The following is a 23,933-nucleotide window of genomic DNA, read 5'->3' on the forward strand; positions in this document are numbered from 1 at the left end:
CAAAGAACAAAATGGCAACCCAGGGAAAGATCCTCTTACCTAATAGAATATTATTACCCTGTCCTAGGTCCTTCAATTAAGAGGCAGCCTGTAACCATGACACTACCCTTATCAAACAGGGGCCCTATACTCCCCTCTGTGCGCAACGGTGAGCTGCCCCCATTCCTCAGGGGGTTCCCACTGATCACTCACAGTGAGGAAAGCTTCTCCTCCCCTGTAGGAATCCCCCTTTCCCTGGGTAATTCATGACTCCCAGTGTCCTCCACACAGAGGTGGTCAACTCATCCAGTCACCACTTGCAGTAGGAAGGCCCAAGCTGCTTTGTACAGCCACCAGGGCTTATCAGCCCTCCCTCAGTCCCCTGTGCACCAAAGGGGTCACCTGCCTATGGTAGGGTTGGGGACCTGCGCTGCCTTGTGCGGCCGCAGCAACCTGTCAGCTCTACAGCCCTGTGCAATGGCCTGGCTCCTGCCTCATGCAGGGTTGGGGACCAGCACTGCCTCATGCAACCACTGTGGTCCTTCAGCTCAACCAGCCCTGTGCAGCTATCCATTCACCATGGAACCCCTGGCACTCACAGAATCAGGGACCTGTGCTGCCTCATGCAGTCCCATCAGCTCTCCAACTCCATGCACCAAGGTCTCCTGCCTCATGCAGGATTGGGGACCCACACTGCTTCATGCAGCTGCCAAGGTCCCATCCAGTATTGGACCTTCTCCAGACCTATGAACCAATCCATGGACTGAGGGCTCCTACCTCATGCAGGGTTGGGTGACCCACACTGCCAACTGCAGCCACCAGGGTCCCATCTGCTTCCAGACCCTCTGTGTACCATCACCACAGCTCCCTCCATGGCAAGGCAGAGATGCAGCCACTTGCTGCATCCTACTTGATGGAAGCACCTTCAGGGCATTTCTGGGGCCATTCCTCCACCCCACTGGTGAACTCAAACAGTTCAAGCCCCATCTTTGTCATCCCTCAAAGTTGCCAATGCGCTCGGCACACAGGCTTTTATTCCCTCTGGAGGCTCCACCACAGATTGGGAAATGGACCAATGAGGAAGCCCAAGGGATTAGAGTTCCCTCTCAGGAACTCTTTCACCTCACCCCCAGACCAAATAAAAGGAATCAGAGAAAATAAAATTAATTTGGATACATTAATATATGCTTGTGCATATGTAGAGCCATGGCCAGAACTAGAATGTATCCAGTTGTTCAAAGCTGCAGTGTCAACACATAGGGGGTGCACATGCATCCCCTGAGCACTGGTGTATTCTTTGTCCAGCCATGCTCCCCATTTAGCTGGCAGGCAGGAGCACCAGTGCCCACCCTGTGAGCACTGGCTGGGGAGCAGGGCCAGCCGCAAAAGTGGCTGCTTCCTGAAGTGGCTGCAGGACAGACACTTTTTAGCGAGTGAGATTGGGGGCAGGAAAGCCCCCAGTGAGCATGATCAGCCACCTCCTTTACCATGTTTCTCTCCATTTCTATATTCAGCACCACCTCCTCCCTATCTAGCCCCTACATCTGGACACTTTCCTCATGTCTCCTAAAATATCCATGTTGTTTAAAAGATTTGGATTCCTTTGTGTGTGAAGTTACATGAAGTTTAACTCCCAACATCATTCAAACAGGGAGTTAGTGTCACAAAAACCTAAGGATACAGCTACATGTACATTAATGTACTTTATTTCATGCACATTAAATCCAATACGTCTGGGCACCTATACACAGACAGAGGCTGCTCTGATGTGTCTGAATTCCAGTGCATTGGAGTAGACTCAGTTGATCAAGTCTGCTGGACTGTGGTAATTACTGTGTTCCAGCAGCATCCCCATACTTAAAATGGTGGGGAGGGCAATTAAAGCTCACTCACAAAGCTTTACTTCAGTTCAAGCACCCCGCCACCATTTTTAAGTGAGGGGGATGCCAATACATAAAGATGCAGCAGTGCTTAAATTAGAGCAGCTCTTGGAGCTGCCTCCCACTCCCACCCCTGGAGTACATGCAAGAGCACCCTCCATCGTGAAGTACTAAGAAAATGCACATTGACTAGAGAGAACAGTTTAAGATGGGCTAATGTGCATCAACTAAACAGCACATTTTAGTGATGCTTTAATACACATTAAAATAGGTTAAAGCACATGTGTAGATACACCCCAAGAATCCATCATTTATCTAATTGTCAGCCAACTTCACTGATAGGAGATACTTCAAAAATCCCTCACTACTGAGGAACATCAGCTTATCTACCCTATAGAACATAACTTCCTGAACATTGTTGCTACTAGTAACATATCAGAGTACAACTAGGCCCAACAATTAATTGGATCATGTGCAACAGTACTTGTAGAATAAGTGAATTTACCTGTTTCAGCTGCCTCCACATCTTGATAGAAGAACATGAGATGACAAAGACCTCCACTGGCTAAGAATGTATCAATGCGCTTAATCTGTTTAAGATGAAGTTGTATTACTAATACTCTTTTCACATTGCTAGCAAATTAGCAATTAAACAGAATCTTAAAAGCCAAAACAGAGTACATGAATCATAGCACTGCAATTTTAAAAATTAAATAATGCTGGTGGTCATTTTTAAACCCAAGATGCATCATCCATCTTTTCATTTAAGCAGAGCTAGAGTTGTTAGATCAGCACTCTTCCCTGCCCCCCCCTCCCCGCCCCATTTACACGGGTAGTTTAGTACACTGTACCTGTGTTCTATTGAAGCCAGAATGAACAGCCTGAACTTCAACACAAATTTAGTTTGAACGAACATCTCCTCGATAAGTGTTCAAAAATAGCGTTGCAAAAATCTTAATAGAAATGGCTGATGTCCCCCCCTCAAATTCTTTGACCTAAGTCACGGACATATCTATGTCATAGGGGTTTTTTTGCATGAAGTTTTGCTATCAAGAACCTCTTGCTTCTTTTTAGAACTTGTCAGGTGGCTAACCAACAGCCTTGAGCAATTCCTGCTAAGAAATTGCTAGAGAGAAGAAGATTTAATATCACTGTTTGTGGAGGAAAGAAAAGTCAGTTTTCCATCATCATCACCACACCAGAAGAGATATCAGAGCTGCTCTCCTAGTAAGGAGGTAGTTAAAAAAAGAAACCTTGGAATAATGGTAGTTTTAAGTTCACCAAAATAAATGTTGCCAACCTGCAACAGTATCTACTTTGAGGAAACATGTCACCATGCTCTTCTCTAAAATTTTACATAACCTTAAAAATGAATTCTAGGCAATATAGATATTAGTGAGAGACATGATAAACAAGGTCAGCATCCTGCGCACACACACCAAAAAAAAGTGTACATTTTCTGGACAGTTTACTTTAGACAATTTCATTTCTCATCACCTTTACAAGGCCAAAGAAATCCAACTTGTCCAAAAAATATAGATAAAATGTTGACAGTGGATGGACAGGACTCAACTGTTTTGGTTTAACCACTATTTATGATCTCCCAGCATAGAACTAACCTATGGAATGAATGGGTCTACTGAACATGGAAAGGCATTTGCCACCCTTAGTCTATTAAGTTTCAAGTTTATAAATAAACAATCAAACTACCCAGGTTATGTCACTTCTTATGACTAAGTAATTGGCCATACAAGATTGCTTAAATTTAAGAAAAGGGAGTCACTCTTCAGAAATCACAGAAATAAGAGGATAACTATTACTTGTTCAAATGCATGCATGGTTTTAGTAGACTGCTACTGTAAATAATAAATCCTCCAAAACAGGAGATTACACCACAAATTGTGTGCACACGTGTGGGGGAAGGACCATACCTGATTACCCTCCAGAACAGAATCTTCTACCTCTGTTTTGTCCACATCCACACAAGAGGCAACAATAGCCAAGATATAATCATGTCTGCCATCCAGGTGAGCTCGTTTAGCCTCTCTCTCCTCCTTAAGCTTTTGCTATAAAAAAAATTGTTTGATCAATGAAAAGAAAGCTATAAAACAGCTGCAATATTTAGCATGACTTCATTTAGTTACTTACAGCAACAGGTATTTAAATTACAGCTTCGAGGCCTTTTTTGCCAAGAAGCAAGGTACCTTTTATGTAAAGAGTTTTGGCATGACTATGTAATCCTTAGTCCCTGCAGCCACTAGCTCTTGTTTTTGGGTCTACTCGCATCTGCCAATATACCTCAGTTTCTAATTAAATTGAATCCCCACATGTAATACACCTCATTTCATTAGAGACAAAAGAGTTTTCTGGAGAAGTTACTGCTATTATTGTGCTTACAGATGACAAAGTTTAATATTAATTTTCATTTTCCAGAGAAATTGAAAGTCATGTTTCATAGGTGACAAATCCAAAACTTAAAATTTCCCCAGTGATAATGAGGAAAAAAAAAAAAAAATCCACAAATTCTAGAGCTTTAACCAAAATAATATGCCCAGAAGCTGTGGAAGATCTGGCAGGACTTGCGTAATTTAAATTAGACCCTCAAGCATCTTACAACAATTTAAACAAATGTCTCCTAGGACTTTTAAAAGTGCTTAAATGTTTTGGGGAGGAAAAAAAAATATATTCATTAACTTAAACTTTCTAGACATACCACTTAGTCTAGAAATAGAAGTGGTGGATGAGAAGAATAGCAGTATATCTTTTGTTATGTATACAGAAAGCCATTTTACCTTCATTTCCTCAAGCGGCACTGTCTCTAAGGACTTTTCCACATGTTTTCAGCCTTTTAGAATGTGTCTAGTATGTGGATCCTATTCTAAGGAAATGTTTCCCCATTGCATTAATCAATGGAAATTGCAACAAGAAAGACTGGGTCTTTACTCTGTCTCCTGAATTTCATAAACAAGTTTCTTTACCAATAAGACATAACAGCCAGTACTCCAGAGGGATAAGTTGTCAGGTTACACTGGCCTACTTTTCTGTATGAGCCAATGAATACATTGGAAACAGCCGAATAATGTGCACTGGACCAAACTTACTGGAAGAGTGGAACAATGCCACCCCCATATCATTTTTGCTTTCATATTTCAAGCAAAAAAATTGAATTTAGGTAGAAGAAGCTGTATTAAAAGTTGTTTGCCTGCTGCATCAAGTGACAGTTCAGGCACCTTGCTGCAGAATTCTTTTTATCTAGCCATAGTTTTCAAAAGGGTTCTACCTACCACCGTCAAGCATGAAACCTGGGCTTTGAGGCATAGATATACCTTGGTAGGAATGAGAACCTCCCCTGGTATCTTTGCTAAGTATGACAACTCTTAGTGGCTGTACTAAGCATGACAAGCACCTCAAATCATTTCCACACCAAGAAGTACTTCAGAACTTTTCCATGTGTATTTAAAGATTATCTTCAGCAATTGATCCTCACAGCTCTAACAGCCCTGGTCTAAATCTTGACAATGCCATTCCAAGATTTCTACCTAAATTAAAAGGGCAAATACCACAAGTGTCACAGTATTCTGTAGAGCACTACACTAAACACCCTTGATTTCATGTAGTAAGTAATCTTCACTTATGAAGTCATTAACAGGCTACAGAAATTAAGGATATGGTTTTATACCAGTTTTCTTGCTTCTTGACAGAATTCAATTTTTTTAAGCCATGGAAAAAAGTAAAAATAAAAGAGCATCCACTCCTTTGATTACTATTTTTCCCATCAAAAGTAATAACTGTTCAGCCACGCCTGCCAAAAAAAAAAATTACACCCCAAGGTCACAGTTCAAAGTTTCATGGCACAGGCAAAAAACACAAAAAACCAAAACCATAGATCATCTTCAAATCTATTCAGGAAATTTTACCTTAATAACAAACTCAGTTTGTTATTGTATTATACCAGAAGAAATACAATTTATTTATAAAGTGACAACATCTCATGTGTTACCTACTGCAATGTCATTTTCCCCCCCCCTTAATATATTCCCCACATGACCTTCATTTACCAATGAAGCTGGTTAGAAGACAAACAAAAAAAAAAAAAACTGCCCTCCACTAAGGTTTATAAACCAACCAGCACCTTGATTGCTTTTAGATGCATTTGTTATCCTACAAAACTTTAGCTACCAAGATCAGGTTTAATGCATGTTCCCTTTCTGAACTAGAAAGACCATGACAATAGATTTTTTTTTTTTTAAATCTAAGTTTACTGCAAGGTAAGTGCAGACAGCTTTTCTCATCTAGTTCTAATATTATACTTTCAGTATGTCAGATACAGTAATCTTAGTGTTTAATCCGTTTCCCTCTTCATTATGACTGACAACCCAGTTTTTTCCACTACCCCCCCACCCCCCCACACACACACTTCACATTTTCCTTCAGTCTAATAACTACCAGTCCATCAGTCAGCTCCCTTACCTTGTTCAAGTCACTCCACTGAATGTAATGGGATTTGATTAAATGAGTACATCTAGAAATACCATATTTCAGCATTTTTTTTTAAGACCACAATCATCCATATGCCCCAATTGCTTTATAGTGTACTAGAGCAGTGCCGAGTTCCCAGAGTTTTGATCAAGTAAATTGAATAGATAGGGATTTTGCCTCACCTGCAAGAGCACCCTAAATTTATCATCTGTTTCTCCCTCCATTTGTCAGCTTAAAACACAGATCAATCCCATATCAACAGGCACAGAGTCAAAGTTTAGAAAGATGATTCTTGTAAACAAAAATAGTATGCATTTAGGAAGCAGTTGCCAATTAGCTTAAAATCCAATCTGTCCTTAACAGGCATGACATCCAGTTCCAGTATTGGCTCACGCAAATAAACCCAATTAAGATAAAACCTTCATACTTTTAGAGAAACAAACACACAGTAAGCAAACTGTGATAGTAACCTACCTCATTATGACCACCTGTAACCTTTGTCCCAGTACAAACACTGAGTTACAGTGGCCCTTTTCCGGTTACTATTTTAAGTTTCTGTGCAAAAATATCCTTCCTAATCACTGCTCAAGAACCTTGGAGTTACAGTTGACAGGTCAAGAAACAGCCAGTCAAGATGTCACGGAGTCACATAGGTGCCCTGTGAGTGTGAGGGTGATTGGCAGAGCTGCCAATCACCCAGGCAGCTCAGGTGCCCGGTTACCAGGGCAACCAGGTGGTCACATGGCCAGAAGGGGGCAGGGCCCGGCCTTTATAAACAGCTTAGGCTGGAGCCTGACTCACAGTTCCCTTTTGGCTGTTGCAGGAGTAGGAGCTCTGTGGCTGAGCTGAGTGGCCTGGGTTAGTGGTTGCTACTTTACCACGCTAACCGGCTGCAATGATGCAGGGAACAAGATTGCCCTGATGGAAGGTAGGATTGAGAGCCCTGGCGGGGCTTGGAGTTATTGTTAGGCGTGTGGAGCCTCTGTTTATGTTGTAGCCAGAGGGCTTGAGTTTACGTTACAGTTTACTCCGGAGGACCGGGTGAGGCTGTAGGGGAGCGAGGAGGCCTCAGGGGAGCTCCCCAACAGCTTGGGGGTTCCCAGTGCCCAGTAGGGGCACAGTGCCAGGGGGGCACAACTGTTTGTGCCGGAGTGGCACGGAGCCTGGGGTTGGACCCCGGCCCGTAAGGACGGCACTTCGCCCAGTGGGGCAAAAGACCCAGAGAAGGGTCAAGGAGACAGGCACGGCTGCGAGTGCCTGTGCCCCTAGCGCGAGGTGCGCGGTGTCAGCCCTAGAGAGGGCAAGGCCCCAGAGCGGGGCAGAGACACAGCGCGAGGCACGCGTGTCAGCCCAGAGTGGGCAAGGCCCCAGAGGGGCGAAGCACAGAGGGTGCAGTACAGGCCCCAAAAGGGGGCGAGGACCCAGAGCGAGCCGGCCCAAGGGGGCGGCGGGAGCGAGCTGGCAAGTAGCTGGGCACCAGGGAGACAGGCCCAGGGCACAGGGAACGGGCTAGAGAGTAGAGCCCGACCTGAAGGGGTGCCGGGGCCCTGAGCGAAGGGGTGAGGGACTACACAAATGTCCCCCAGAACAGCTGTGGGGCGTGCTGAGGGGGAGGTTTGGAGGCACGCATAGCCCCTAAGGCGGGATGCGCATAGATACCCCAATCTGGAATAGGGACTGTAACTCCAGTACCGTCCACTAGTGAACTGGCAGCCTCCACAATATATATATATTAACCATCAAAGTCGTGGCGGGCAAGATTCTGAGGGTGCCACGTTCACCCTAACGTGACGGTAGGGGGTTCACAGCCGCCCCTAGCCGCCGCCCCCTCACACAAGACACTACTGAAAGTAAAATAAGTCTAAGTACAGCAGAGTAGTGACACCCTGTAGTTTATTTGAAAAAGTTTATAGGAATTCCAAAGGCTTTGAATACACTTGTATCAAATACAAGTGTGTTTTTCCCCTAAACCCAGTCTTTTTATTGAAACAAATCCACTGATTCACAGAATAGTACTTTGTCCATTCTCTCTCTCATTCATTTGAGTATGCAATAGACACATTCTATATTCCAATACTGTGACAGGGGGCCACCCTAAGACTGACTTCTGTGCAGCTTACCCACCTGACTTGGGCAGTCCACCTGCTGATCTCACTAGTCACACCTTGTTAGTAAATATTTGAGTTGTTCATTAAGCAGGAGGCTGCCCTTCATGTGCTCAGCTATACCAGGCAGTGCATACACATGTCCCATACCTCACAGGTGTTGCTACCATCAAGCCCTCTGGCTCCTGTCTCACTACAACCTGCGGGCATCAAGCTCCCTCAGATGTCTCCCACACACCTGGCTCTGTGCCTCTTTAACTGCACCCCTCCTGGGCCTCAGGGCTTTACCAAATCATATGCCCTCTCTCTGGCACTGATAAGGCCTCCAGGCCTCCCCTTCTAGCCTCATCCCAATCCTCCAGGGCAAACAAACACAAACAGCCCCTAAGCTATAACTGAAATACTAGCAACAAAGCAATATTATGCCCCTTTAAGGGGACAAACTTCCACTCAGAGTAACATGCCCCTATTCTAGTTACCTGGAAGATTCCCTGTAGTCATGTAGCACCTACATAGCAGAGCAGGCAATACTGGGAGAGTTAGGCAGGCAGCACCAGGTCATAAATAGCTTCAGTAGACAGGAACTCCTTCCCCATCAATTGCCAGAGAGAGTGTATCTACAGCCTGGGCTTATATATCCCAGAACCCTGCCTTCTGCCAGTCAGGTGATGTCAGCAGGTATGGCCAATTACTTCCTTAGGTTGTTACCCTGGCAACCTGCAGCTGGGGAGCTCCCTGGCCAGGCTTCTTCAGCTTTAAGGAGCAGGCACATCTTAGTGCCCTGCTACAATTACATTGCTTTTAAACTAACCCCTGGCTAACAATTCAGTGCTCCTCAGTTTTAGATGCAAATTAGCTGTCAGTAGCTAGCAGATTATATTATTTTCTAACTGCAGCATACCGGTATCCAGATCATGACCTTTTCACTGAACAGATTCTTTAGACAAAAGGTATGAATTTACAGGCAATGAATCAAAAAAGCATTGGTCTGGAATGGTAGTGAAGACACTAGCTTGAGCAGAAATCATGACTAGATGACCTTCTGAGGTCCCTTTCAATCCCATCATTCCATTTCCAATAAACATTAGGATAATACAGTGGAGCAAGGCCATTTCTTCATTAGGTTTAACTGGGCAGCACCAAAGACCAAAATTCTCAGGATTATTTGAGTAATCAACAACGAGTGCATTTCTCTTACTTTCATGCATGTAAGCTGCACAGTACTGAAGCTTTCTGTACCATAAGTAAAGCTTACCTATAGTGAAGAGAAATTTCATCATGGATAGATGTAACAGGAGGTGGACCTTGGGCTTATTAAACCCAGCACCAGAGGCAGAGAGGGTCATTCTGACCCAGGTAGAGCTAGAGACAGTAGCCCCCAGCTGAGAATTGATAGAAGCAGTACTAAGAACTGAAAACTGTAATTAGGCCCTAAAGGGCTATGGCAGGAAGAGCCACCACAGTTTAGAGTAAAAGCCAGAGAGGAGCCAGGGAAAAGGCTGTATTGAGAGAAGGGTGACCAGGCCCACTGGGACTGATTACAAGAGTGGGATGTGGTGCAAATTCTAAGAGTACACTGAAAGGATGAAGCAATGTCAATATTACCAGGCAGGGTACTCATCCCAGCCTGGCCCAAGCTGGTTTGTCCCAGCCTACTCAGGGAATCAACCTGGGAAAACTTCACTCCACTGAACTACTGATTGGAGACAAGTTCATGGGGCCATAAGTGACCAGGCAAAGATGAACTGGGCATAGACAGAGAGATGCTTAAGGTTGCTCTTCTGCTACAGGACTGAGGGGCCTATTCCCCAATTTCAATACTATCAAGTCACATCAGACAAAAAAGTCAAGCAGACACCTCAGAACAAGTGGAGAGCCAACAAGCCAGGACTAGCCACCAGGGGGCAGGAGACAAAAGTTGTGGTTCAACAGTTGTGGTGCAAAGTTGTGGTTACAACAGTCCATAGTTATATAATCAACACAAAGTAGCTAAGGACTATTTTCAGTACCTGGGATGTTCCAAATACAATACATTTGGACATGGCTTTCAACAAATATAACAATACAAATAGAACATCAAACTTTTTTCCCCAGTCACAACAGTTATGCTTTCGAGTTAAGGATAATCACACAATAAAAATCAATAGACATCAAAAGAATCCTTTAATCAACTATTGTTACTCCAGAAAGGAGCCTCACATCAGTTTAACGTCTCCTCCCCTTTCCAGACTCTTCCCCCAACAGCTCCAGATAATCTCCTTCAACATTGAATAGTACAGCTACTAGGTCTCCAAGAATGCTAATAAACCTGCAAAGCAGCTGTTGAATAACAAAAGTTGTAAATAATTTCCTAGAATCTCAGATTACATAATCCCATGTGGGGCTCATAGGGACCTCACTCATCTAACCTTAGGGTCCTCAAACCCCGGCCCATGGGCCAAATCCACCCACAAAGTCATGTCATCCAAACCATGGAGCTCCCCACAGTTCTGGAAATCTGGTGGGAGGAGAGCTGTGGCAATTAACACTACCACCTCTCCCCCACCACCAAATTTATAAACCCCATACACTGGGATCAAGATTTGGACCAGGATTGGGCCCCTGGACCAACCTGGCAATGATAAGCTGGCCCACAAGGCAAAACGTTTGGGCACCACTGATCTAATCCATTCCACTCTGCTGCAACAGATACTTTTGACTGATCATCCCCTGATAAGTGTAATTTTAACTTGTTCTTAAAAACTACCAGTAAAGATTGTACATTCCTTCATAGCTTTCTTTGAAGCTTTGCTAGCTAGAAAAGTTCTTCCTGGGATCTACTTTAAATAGTCTTCGCTGCAAATTATTTTCTATCCTTCCCTCTCAGTTACATGGAAGAGTTTATTATTCTTCTCTAACAACATGTTGCTTCTTTCTACACATATGTCCACCAGTTTATTTCAGAAGAGAGAAGATCAAATAAGTTATTTCCTTCAACCTTGCCCCTTACATTACGTACTACATTAATATTCTGTTTCCTCTTCTATGGGCTCCCTCACCATTGTCTTCAAGTTTCTTACAATCAAATGCACAAAATTGTTGATAATAGCCCACGTGAGGCTTCAACATGTTAGGCCTCACCAGCACTGAGTAGAACAGAAAAATCATTTCCTATATCAGACATGTTATCTATTATATACCCTAGAATGACACTTGTCTTTCCCTGGCCCCAACCTCAAAAGCATCCCTTCACTGACTTAGCTTTTAACTCTTAAAATATCCCAGACTTATTTAAATCTAACCTTGTCTTCTGTCCAGATTAGGATGGATGGATGGATTCTGATCCTCCTGTCCTTCTACTATAGCTTCTAGGCACTATGGTTATACAAAATGTTAGTTATTTAAAGTAGTTAAGATCCCTAACACCTCTCCAATTTTAGTAAACTTTTGCAGTATTTGCAGAGACAAGAAGTAAGTACAATTAGGTAATGGCTCAAAAATTCATCCAGATACTCAAAAAGGCCACCTAAAAGTTAATTTTAATAATCATAACAAACTCAAAACCATATTGCAGTCTTGTCCATTTCAGCTGAAATATGGACTTCATTTCTGGCTATCTTTTACCTGTATATGAGGCACTTCTAGTACTTCAGTTAGGCTCCAGGGTCACAGCTAGAAAAAATATATTGTTGGGAAATCCATGGTTTCTGCTTTAAAAAAAATAACAAAATGAGGACTTTAGGGCTCACCTTAGTAATACGTGGTATTGCTGTTGGCTACAAAACACCAACTCACAGGATCATCATAAAATTCCAGTTTATTGGACGGATGCAAAAATCAGACCATAAACCTTGGTGCTGATTCCCTCAAACATACATTCACACACGCACACAGGCAACTCACAGTAGCTAGCTATGAACACTAAGCACCAGTGTCAAGATATACCTATCCTCAAGCACTGGAGTCCACCATCAATGGCCAGTCAAGGTTTCTTTCAGTGCGATGTTGCTTCAGAAGGGTGTCACCAGCTGGTCCTTCCGGCTGGACAAAAAGGGTGCTCATCAGGTCAAAGAGGGCACCATTGGGGGTCATTCTTCGCTGCCTTTTATCCCTCTCTGGCAGACTTTGGTGACTCCCCAATTCTCGGGCTACCCAATCCAGGGGTTGTTGATATCAAGGGACATCCTTCTTGGTAGCTGCTGGGTGGCAGCTGTCAGCCCCAGGGGTCACGGCCACATGTATGTGCAGTCTCCTGAGTCCATTGATGAATTTTGATTGATCTGCTGCTGTGATTAATAGAGCTCTGGAAGAGGTTGATCAGGAGGTATTTCAGCCCCAAGGGTCTGTTTCCAGCATTGATTAGTTCAAACCGGGGCTTCTGCACCTTTAACAGTGAAGTTTCAGGGAGTTCCTGACTCTGTATTGATTCTTTCCTCCTCTTGGTCTGTAGTTTTGTAGGTGTTAATTGCCACTCCTTAACTTGTTTATCAAGACTTGCTACTGTGTTACACAATCAACCATGATTTATTCAGGGACCGGCTCCTTACAGAGATTTCTGCCCTTGCTAACATTGTTACATAGTACAACTTGCTTTTAAAATTAAAGTACATTTGTAAACTCATCTACAAGCTCTATTTTCACTACACATACACCTTATATAAAAATAATAATATAATAAAAGAAAAAGAGATAGGAAGGAAGAAAAGGTAGAAAAGAGAAAGCATCCCCAAAAGGGGGTCAATACTGCAAAACGGGCTTTTGCCATATGGAGGAGCTTCACACTGGGGGGGGAGGGACAGACAAAAAGCTTTCTTGCTACATTGCTAAGGGAGAACTTTTAAGGGAGATGCAGCTCCTCCACCTCTACTATTGCTGTTGCTTTTCTAAGTATGTTACCTTGATAAGTTTAATGCCCAAAGAAAGTTTTAAATGCAGGCCTACATTTATTAATGTAGTTATTATATTTTATGATTTAAAAGCAAGTTTCTTTTTCCCCCCCTCATTTTTTTTATCTCCATGCCTCCACAACATCAGCTCCATCCAGGTTTGGCTGTCAGTCTCCACCAGAACCACCAGATCTGGTCCCACTGTCCAGGGACCCCAGCCCATCCACCCCACACCCACCACCACAGACGCCACACAGAGTAGGCAGACAAGTTCTCCATGGAGACTGGTCTGGGTCCTGTACGAGCAGGGAGCACTTGGCCAGGCACCTGTGGGATGGGGCCACAGGTGGGTGGGGAGCAGCATCTGGGAGTAGGACGGCTAGGTGGGGTCAAGGCCAAGGCTGAGATTGGAATCATGGGGCAGTGACAGCATGAAGCCAAGGCTTCCAAGGCACAGCTACAAACCACTACCCATGCATCCCTGTGTGAGAAGAACCAGTTCCACAAGCAAGGCATGTGGGGAGGCCTGGCCCCATGCTGTCACTGCCTCATAATCCCAATCTTGATCCCAGCCTGGGCCCAAGCTCCTGGACACTGCTCCATGCGCACTCATGGCCACATCCCATCTGCCTAGCTGAGTGTGCCCTGCCCATGCAGGTTGCCATTCTCCACAGAGGCCCTGGGATCACTGGACAGTGACAATGCAGGGCTAGATCCTGGGACAGAGCCACTTAGGGAGTTTTGGTAAGCTGTTGTGGGCCAGGGAGGGGGTACTGACTTGGTCTGCAACAGTTTATCAAAGCTCCCTAAGTGGCCTTCCATTCCAAATAATTGCCCATCCCTCATGTATGGTCTTGCAGTTAAATAGTAACTAGCCTCATGGCAACAAAAACCAAAAAAGCATTCCAACGTACAATTAAAGATGCAAATTAAGCAATAATAATATAGTAGTGTTAGGGTAGATTGTCATATTTTATGCTTTAAAGTTGCACCTGTTTATAGGGTGGTGAATTATAGCATTGTTTAAAGTTTTCTTTTATATTTAGCCTAAAGATCTGTATAGCCTAACTGTTATCTGAACTTTTCATTTTACTGGTGTTTGCAATATCAACTGGCCTTGTTTCTTGAAAGCAGCTTATGGCCTTGAGTTTGCTTGCATGAAGTTTCTTTCCTTTTTCTATCACTGTGAGAAGTTTTTCTAACATAACATAGTAATAGTTTTGTTACTAGCTCAAATTAACTGAACTTGGCACTAACCAGATGAACCAGAGGGATGAAATGATTGGATATGTTATGTTAATGAAAGGTGATGAAGGAGACCAATGGACAATGCTTAAGAGGTGTGCTCATAATGGGGATGTTGAACAAAGGAATATGCTGACAGGATGAAATATGAACAATATGCTGACTGCAGATAGACCAATCCAAAAGCAAGGAGTCAACAAAGGAGTCAAGTTAAAGAAAAGCAAAAAAGGGGGAAGCAAGAAAGTTAAGTGTGTCATCACCATTGTGGCAAGCCAATAGGGAGTGCTCCTGCGCTGAGCCCACCCACCTCACTGCACCCAACCACCTTCCAGGCTCCAAGTGCCTCCCTGGGGATGCCTCACATCTAGCTGACCCACTTTCTGGAGCACACCCACTAGCCTGGAGGCAGTGCTGCCACCAGCCAGGGTCTGCCCTGATCCTGGCACTGCACCCCCTGGAAAACACAGGCCTAGTAGTCCTGGAGGGTACTCAACCCACTCCAAGAATTTGGGGTGCTTCCCCTCAGTTGGCTGAACAAAGGGGACCCCAAGGCATAATCTAGACCCACTCTCAATAAGTCTCCCACGCTAGATACAAAGGAGAAGTTTATTGGTTACAAGGAGTAGGTCTGGAATAGGGTACAGGGTACAGCAATATCAGAGAAATCCCACAAAACAAACTGGCATGGCTGGGTAGCCTTTGATCATGCATCTGAGTTACTGCAAGCTATATATCTAGTTAGATCTCAGGTAGCTTACTTACAAGTATCATCCAGAGGCATACAGAGATTCCTTCTGGAGGCAGGCAGTTTATTGATCATGAGTTTCAAAAGAGAGAGAAAGTTTCAGACAGTCCAGCTCTTCAGTCTCTGAGTTTTCATCACGGCTACTACCCCTCCTCCTGGGCAGTCCTTAACTTATATGGCCCTTATGACCTCATTTACCTGGTCCACTGGAGACCAGCACCTGTTGGCTGCCAGCCAACCCATTTGAAAGGCATCACTGGTTGCCAGGTAGATTGGCATTGCTCAAAACAATAGGGAGCCCAAGCCCCTCACCCAGTTATGTGATGCCAGTCACATAGGCAGAGGGAGCAGGTTTGCCCCCTCCCTCAGGAATATGTCCAGTTCAGGTTACCGAAAAGAGATGGGATGTCTGTCCTCTGCAGGGCCCATATTAACCAAATTGTCACAAAGCAGAGTTTTTGGGGACAGACAGAGGTTGCCTTCTGCCATGCTGTCATCATCATTTACACCTTGAATCCAGCTTTTAACACCTGTCTGGATCAGCCCAGTCAATGACTCACCCTTTGCTTCAGGAACTGAGTGGTCATTTTTTCTGTGAGGCAAAGTAACATTTGGGATTGGGTGAGATCATAATACATGTTTTTTCTCTCTCTAAATATAGAAACTGCTGAGATAATACTTGTTGTATTAGTAAAGTTAGACTGATTTTAGGACATTCAGTTGTCTGTGTTCGTATTTCATGTTCCATTTAAGAGTTAATTGGGCTTTAACAATCCCTAAGCACTATCTGCTGATCAGTGGTGTAAACAGTAGTTGTCTCAGCAGCAGAACATTAAAGACACACTTAGATGCACATTGGGAACTTCAGATTCTTGAATCTCTCACTTGTTATTAACACCCCCTGGTAAATCCCAACAATGAGAACAAGATATTATTGGCCAGAATACAACTGCCTGGTTAATACACTTAAAGCCAATCCACAATCAGCAGCTCCACTCAACATGTGTATGTTATATGCCATTATTCTATGTAACACAAACAACTATGCCAAGGCACACACAAAACTGAATCTATGTGCACACTGCTACAGTTGTCATGCAGAACCCCTGAACTCTCACTCTCTGAAGTCAATACAGTTAATCAGTGAATCTAAGCAACCCCTGTATACTTCCAATAGGCAGCCCAGATATCACCAGCTGAGGCTTCACAGATGAATGCAACTGTTGCATTATCAATACACACATTTTCTGTAAGCAGCACTGAATTGTTTCTCATTTTCACAGCTTCAAGATCAGTACTTGAACACTACATCTTCAGACTCTATCTTGCTCTTTTCCCCTTCAGACAGTTTTTATTGTCTCAAGACTTATTTTCTTACATAAGTTGGTTTCAAGTGAAATCATATTAAAATTCTCCTCAATTAAAATGTTACAGTCTTGAGTATCATGTGGCCTCTATTTAATGTTCTTATTTCACAGGAAGGTATTATTACTTATGTACATTTCCTGTTCTCTTAAAGTACACCTATGAGGTGTATTTTCTCACTGAACTCACTTCAACTATAGTTTAGTTTAAGTTTTTTATCTGAAACTTTAATTTAGGCTTGTAAGTCATAAAATCACTTCAGTCATCCACTTAATGTACAGAAATCCACCCCTCCCCAAAATAATTGTAAACACAAGTTGCACAGCAAGAGTCATATAGCAAGTATAAAATGCCATAAGGGGCACTACACGATTAATACACTTCTAAGTATGATCCTTCACTAAGAAGCCTTGAAATACAAATAGATTTGGAAAATCCTGATATAGTTAAGTCAGTTATGAAAAGCACCTTGGCTAGGGACAAACATTCAAAAAGCCTGAATTGATACAACCTTTGCAGGTTAGTCTAACCTGGCTAGTCTAAACCAGTTTGTAGCCATACAGACCAGTGCTGTGTGAAGCTTCAGGTGCTGATTCGATTTGGAGGAGATTTGGCCTGATTCAGTGGCCAAGTCTCTGAATCCAAATCAAATCAGAGGACCAATTAAAAGGTCCAAATCAATTCAAAGGTCTCTGAATTGATTTGGAAAAATCAGGCAATGCCCACTGGCTTCAGGTAAGTAAGGGGAGAGGAGACTGGAGACTGGAGTGGGGAAGAGACCATGGGGAGACCCCTGCCAGGCCCCATCCCCTGCCTGCTCCCCCAGCCCTGCTGACCCCCACCCACTGTCCCAGCCCCTCCCCCCATGGCTGCCCCGCCTGGCCACAGCTCCCTGTTGTTTAAAAAAATCCCCAACTCACCAGGTGCTGCCAGGTGGGGGGGGGCAATCCCCACTGCCCCACACCACGTGAGGGGCTCTTCCATGAGCCTCCTGATCTCCACCCACTCTCCCCCCACCCCCATGGCTGCTCCACCTGTCCCAGCTCCTGGCCCTTTAAAAAAAACAAAACAAAAAGAAACCTGCACTCACTGGGTGCTGAAGCAGCCTCAGGGCTTCTGAGGGCTCATAACAGAGCCTCCCCATACACTGTGGGGCAGTAGGGTGCAGTGAGGATCACCCCCAGGCCAGTGAGTCAGGGTGGGGAGACCTTTGTTGGTTTTTTGGGTGTTGTGTTTTTTTTGTTTTTTTAAGGGCCAGGAGCTGGGGTAGGTGGGGGCAGCCATGGGGCAGGGCTGGGACAGTGGACAGGGGTCACAGACTCATGGCAGAGCCCCCCACACTGTGTGGGGCAATGGGGGGAAGCAGGGATCACCCCCCCCCACACACACACACACACACACACCTGGCAGCAGCTGCTGAGTGCAGCTTTTTGTTTTTTGAAGAAATGGGTGCTGGGTCAGACTGGGCAGCCATTGAAAGCAGGCGGGGGATGGGGCCTGTGTAATTTGGAGATTCAGCTGATTTGGCAGCAGCTAAATTTCCAAATCAGATTCAGCCAAGTCAATTTGGGACAGTGATTCAAATCACCAAATCAAATCACTGTTCCCCAAATTGGCCAAATCTGAATCAAATACTAGCTGCTTCACACAGGCCTAATACAGACATTCTCTCTGGACTGAGGACATTTAGGCACATGCCTGCCATGGCTCAGGCTAAAAAGCAGGGGGCACTAGGCTAGAAAGCAGCCCTCCTTTCCCTTCTTTAGCACTGAGCTGGGGGGGGGGGGGGGGAGTGACCAGACCCTGGCAAGACTGAATAGGGAGATCTGCCTCCACCACAGCAGACTTCTCCCCACTGCCTGCTCAGGGGGCGGGAGTGTTGCCAGACCCCAGTCCCCAGCTAGCACTCTAAGGCAAAACGGGAGGCGGGGGGTGGGGGGAAGGTACAGTACAAGCGTCTGATGATGATACAGAGCTTTTCAATCTCCCTCCCTCCTTCTTTATACTGTCTGCAGCAAACTGACAGGCAATCAAACCAGCAGGGAAGTGATAACAGTGTTTAGCACCCCATCAGTGAAACAACAGTTCAAGATCTTAACCAGTTTTTTCCACTGAAGGAATTACCAGCTGACCTGTTCATTAGCTCCGAAAAGCCTTAAGTGGACACTGTTCTGTCTGGCTGTCCCAGTAAAATTGGAGACACACACACAGACACCTCTCAGCATTAGCTAGCAAACCACGTGCCTTGGGTTCGTGGGGCTGGAGTCCATGCTGTGGGAGACGGGAGAGAGGGAGGTGGGGGGTCCCTGCTTGAGCAGCAAGGGGGGGTGGGGGGGCAAGGGAAAACCCTGCTGTACCTGCAGTCTCTGCCAGAACTCCAGCCAGTGAGCAGAGGGGAGGGGCCAGTCTTGCTATGGAGCAGAGCACCCCACCCAGCCCAGAGAGTATGCCAGGATGCTAGGGGAGTCTGATTTAATTTAAACCAGCAAGGGATCTAGGACAGACATTGCATAAACCAGTTTGACTCAAATCAGTTAAGTCTGATACTACATTCAACCAGGAGGTTTATCTCAGACCAGTTTCATCATTTTCAAACTGGTTTATGTGCACTGAACATCTATTCTGTTACAGGTTTAGACCAGTTGTTGATCACTTAAACCGGTTTATGTGTAATGTTTGTCCCTAGCCCTTCTGTCTATACTTCCCGAAGCACTCAGGATAATTAACAATTTTCTCCTCCTAATATTGGGAAGTGTTCACTTCTCAGACATAAGCAAATGTGCTTTAGTTAGATGCAATTGCCTGTTCAATGTCATAAGTCATTTCTAATTCAAGTATGTATTCACTGCTCTTTTAAAAATTCATTGCACAATTCATTTTCTACTGTTTTAATAATTTAAATTCCAATCTATTTTTCACTGTACCCGAGTACATTCATATATCAAATCACCAGATTCTACTTAGCCTTAAAGTATAAACTGAGTTCACACTTTAGTTTTCCATACCTTTAAAACTCTGCCAATACTTTGTTTCCAAAGTTGTTTTCTTCCAGCCCTGAACATGTTATTAACAAGCGTAGCTTACAATAACTGCCAATTGATACCAGTTTTCTTTGAATGAGGCATAAAAAAAAAGATGTTTGAGTTTCTGTTGTTCTTCTGTTTTTTCCTCCTTTCTCCTTTGTACTTGGATTTTTGAGGGATAGGCTTTATTTTTTCCTTTTAGAGGCCTCTTGAAGAACCAGCAGCATTCCAGCATCAGGTTGCTGCTTCTTGAAGCAAATATTGCTAGTTGCTTATACCAGCTGTAGTCCAAAGTGAACTGTTGGAGAAACCAATCTCTAAACACCAGAATTCACTGTATAAAGCATGAGGGCTATGACAATACAACTAGCAACCCACTTCTGTGTTGTTAAGGTAATTTTGTTTATATACAACACTGTTTTGTTTAGTTATGTGAACGCCAATGTAACTACTTACACCAGTCAGTCATTTAACATTGTCTAGTTTACTGTTTAACCTTAATACAACTAAGGCCTTATGTAAACAGAAATCTTTGTTTCCTTGTCAGCAAAGCCTGTTTAAGTAATATAGCAACCAAGAAAGAAAACCTCCTCAGAAGTTCTTGACTGCAGACTTGTTTCTTTCCCCTCTTGTACAAATAAGAGGTATTTTGACTGTTTTCCATTTTTCTACACCTACCACATTTGATTCTATCTTGTCCTGCCTTGTTAATTTTACCTCTAATAATCTCAGAAGTGGTATAACTTTAAATTCTTGAATCAGCATAAGACACAATAAAAATCAAAATATTTACTTATACAGCTAAATATAACACATTTTAGTGGGCTACATACTGAAGCCAAGATATTCAATTTATGTAGTTGTCTAGCTCCTCATGACCAGAGATTCTGGTTTTCCCCAATTTAAAAAAACTGCAAATTCTCTGATTAAAAAAACAAAATCTGTGATTTAAATGAAAGCTCTCTCATCCCAGAGCCCCCTGTTCCTGTTGGTAACCCCCCATTCCCTGCCCCACAGCCCCCTGGTCCTGCTTGTGTCCCTCACTCCCCCCCGCCCCGCATTCTGGCCATGCTAATGCCCCTTACTCCCTCCCCACAGCCCTGTTTTTCCCCTTACCCCCCCACCCACAGCTCCTGCTCCCCCAACTGTGGAAAAAGCAGGGGGGCTCAAAACCGTTTGCTTTTACGAGAACTCAGGAAGCATCTACATGCAGCTTGTTTCCCGCTCTGTTGTGCAAACATGCAAACCGCAGACTTGCAGTTGGAAAGTCCTTAGCTTCGCAACTATGCTAGTTTGAAATGTGATTGCGCTAATGGAATTTTCCCAATACCTTGTAATCAAGTATATAAGCAATGGAGAATAGGCACTCGGGGTTGGCTTTGATCTGAGTCTCATGACTCCAGGCCGACCTGCTTACAAGCAATAAAGGCTTTATCTCTGTGGCTTGTGGTGTGACTCACTTCTGGGGACCAAATTGGAACTTAGCCTCCAGGAGCTCGAACAGCCCCTTGTGCAACACAACTGCCAGGGATATGAGGCCAGAGACCTGGGTCCACACCCCCAGGTCCTGCCAGAAGGTGGTAGCTGCTGCAGCAGAGCAGTGCCCTCTTTCCCCCCCACCCCCCACCGCCAGATGCCTGCTTGCTGCAGGCTCAGGCTGGAAGTGGGGGGCTGGCTCCCTGCCAGAGCACATACTCCCAGGGGGAAGTGGGACCCATGCCCCCCAAATGTGTGCAGGGCAGGGGCTGTGCGCTGCCCGCTGTGGGCTCCCACCCCGATGCCCTCCCCCTGGGCCTCCACAGCCTGGCACCTGAGACCCAGCACTACAGAGCAGAGCACAGCTGAACAGGAAAGCTGCTCACTGCTTCAAGCTCCACACTGCCCTGGCAATGCATCTCCTATGCACGTGGTGGCAGCAGCATGGGGTTGCACACAGGGCAGTGCACAGCTTGTAGTGGCAAGCAGCTTTCTTGCATGGCCCTGCTGTTCTTTGCAGCTCTGGGTTGCACAAGCTGAGCTGCAGAAGCCCCAGGGGAGGGCAGCAGGGCAGTAGCCCAACCCTGAAGCAGGCAGCCTGCACCCACACCCATGCCCTGCACACAGATTTGGGGAGCATGGGTCCCCCCTGCCCCCTGGGAGTGCATGCCCCCCTATGGGGGCCTCTAATCCCACCCCCACTTACCTGTGGGAGCTGCTCTCCAGGCTGCCTGGTGGTCATGTACATGCACATAGCACCCGCTGCCTAGCTGCCCTCCTCCTGCTGCCTCCCAGCCCCCTGCAGGCTGGAACTCTGCCAGCTTGCAGAGGGCTCACTGCAAAACTACGAAATCCATGGGTTTCTCTGGTAAAAAGGTAAAATCCATGGTTTTCTCTTTTTTCCATGGGAAATGGAAAACCTGGATCCCTGCTCATGACATCGATATTTAAATACCTAAAAACCTTCAAGAATCAAGGCTTTAATGCTAAGTAGTCCAAGTGATCAGGACTTTACTGATGCTTCAGAGTCTTCATCTCTCCGATCCCAAAGGATTAAAACTTAACTTGGTATATAGATAACAAAAATTTAATGTTTCTTAATAAACTCAAAGGCAATTAATAGCTATGTATAACTGCTTCTGCACCTTCTGATGAGCTTTATTTATATAGCAGATGGTAGAATATGAAGTACTTCAGACTTAACTACGCAGTAAAGCTTCATTAAAAAAACAAACCACAGTTTCAATCATAATAGGTACTTTTTTAAGGTACATCCTTTGCCAACTTGTCTCCTTAGCAGTGTAGTGCAAGCAGGTTATTTGAGCTGCTTAGCTAAACAACTCCTCCATTATCTACTTGTAAAGCTATTCTTGCAATTAAGTTTCTGCTACCCCTAAGTGTTAGAATATCATAATATTCAGCCATAAATGTTCCCTTAGCCCCAAAATTTGACATTGTTTTAGGAATTGTAATACTAAGAGCTAAAAATGTCCAGGTGTTAAGTAAATTATCAACACCTAAATCATTTTTGCTCTTCAAGGATAGAAAAGCTGGGAAGTAGTACATAGTGGCCCAAAAGGCCATTGAACCCTTCCCCTCAAAAAAAAAAAAAATTCTCTGATTAAGATTAACATTTTACCTCACTATAGCATGACCCCAATGGAATTTCACAATATCCTGAGTCAACAATAGTGGAGAATACAATAGTCAAGAAACTATTTCTTCAGTGGCATTACAGGAACAATATCTTAAAAGCAGCTTGAAACTACCATTTCTCAAAAGGTGCACAGATTTTTTGCAAAAGCTTAAAAGATGATCTGTCCAGATCAGTTTATGATAGTCTTGATGCATACAACCAACTTGCTTCCCCAGAAGTTATCTGCTGGCCTTAATGATCCAAACATTCCCACTCCTATTATTGGCAGTATTGCCATGTATCAACCATGTATATCCCCAAAATAAGATATTTAAGACAAGATCCTGCCTCTGGACCTATAGTATCTCACAACTATTGTATCTTTCAGAGGAAGGATGGCCCATGTCAATAGATACAGAAGAAGTAGGACTGAGACCCTGCACCTCTGCTAAAGATATCTAGGGTGCTTACATAAGTTACATTTTTCACACAATTGGGCCCCTGAAAGCACTCTACAGCCATGACTTAATACAGCTGCATGTCTGCAGAGTGCTTTTAAAATGGCTGTCCGTGCAAAAAAAATAACCCTGGTCAAATGAGGTATTTGATTAAGGTGCTCTAAAGCAGAGTACTTTAGGTAACTGAGGTCCCGGAGTTTTGGGCTCCACAATTCAAAAAGGATGTGGAGAAGCTTGAGAGAGTCCAGAGGAGAGCCACACGCATGATCAGAGGTCAGGAAAACAGATCTTATGATGACAGGCTGAGAGCCATGGGACTCTTTAGCCTGGAAAAGCGTAGGCTCAGGGGTGATCTGATGGCCACCTATAAGTTTATCAAGGGTGACCACCAGGATCTGGGGGAACATTTGTTCACCAGAGCGCCCCAAGGGATGACGAGGTCGAACGGTCACAAACTCCTGCAAGACCGTTTCAGGCTGGACATAAGGAAGAATTTCTTTACTGTCCGAGCCCCCAAGGTCTGGAACAGTCTGCCAGCGGAGGTGGTTCAAGCACCTACATTGAACACGTTCAAGAGTAAATTGGATGCTTATCTTGCTGGGATCCTATGACCCCAGCTGACTTCCTGCCCTTTGGGCAGGGGGCTGGACTCGATGATCTCCCGAGGTCCCTTCCAG

At 44.5% G+C, this 23,933-nt stretch overlaps 1 protein-coding gene across 1 annotated transcript in view; it reads right to left on the minus strand.

Moving 5' to 3' along the window:
• DNAH5 (dynein axonemal heavy chain 5) overlaps nucleotides 1-23,933 on the minus strand; it is a 305,852-nt gene that overhangs the window by 252,019 nt on the left and 29,900 nt on the right. Inside the window, exons 2-3 of the mRNA XM_090049841.1 lie at nucleotides 3,791-3,925; nucleotides 2,365-2,449 (exon numbers count right to left, since the gene is read on the minus strand). Of these exons, the coding sequence (XP_089905967.1) occupies nucleotides 2,365-2,449; nucleotides 3,791-3,925 (220 nt within the window). The remainder of the gene's footprint in view (nucleotides 1-2,364; nucleotides 2,450-3,790; nucleotides 3,926-23,933) is intronic.

The sequence above is a fragment of the Crocodylus siamensis genome, chromosome 5 (genome assembly GCF_052110815.1).
Source record: "Crocodylus siamensis isolate JL-2025a chromosome 5, ASM5211081v1, whole genome shotgun sequence".
In the NCBI taxonomy this organism is placed as follows: domain Eukaryota; kingdom Metazoa; phylum Chordata; order Crocodylia; family Crocodylidae; genus Crocodylus; species Crocodylus siamensis.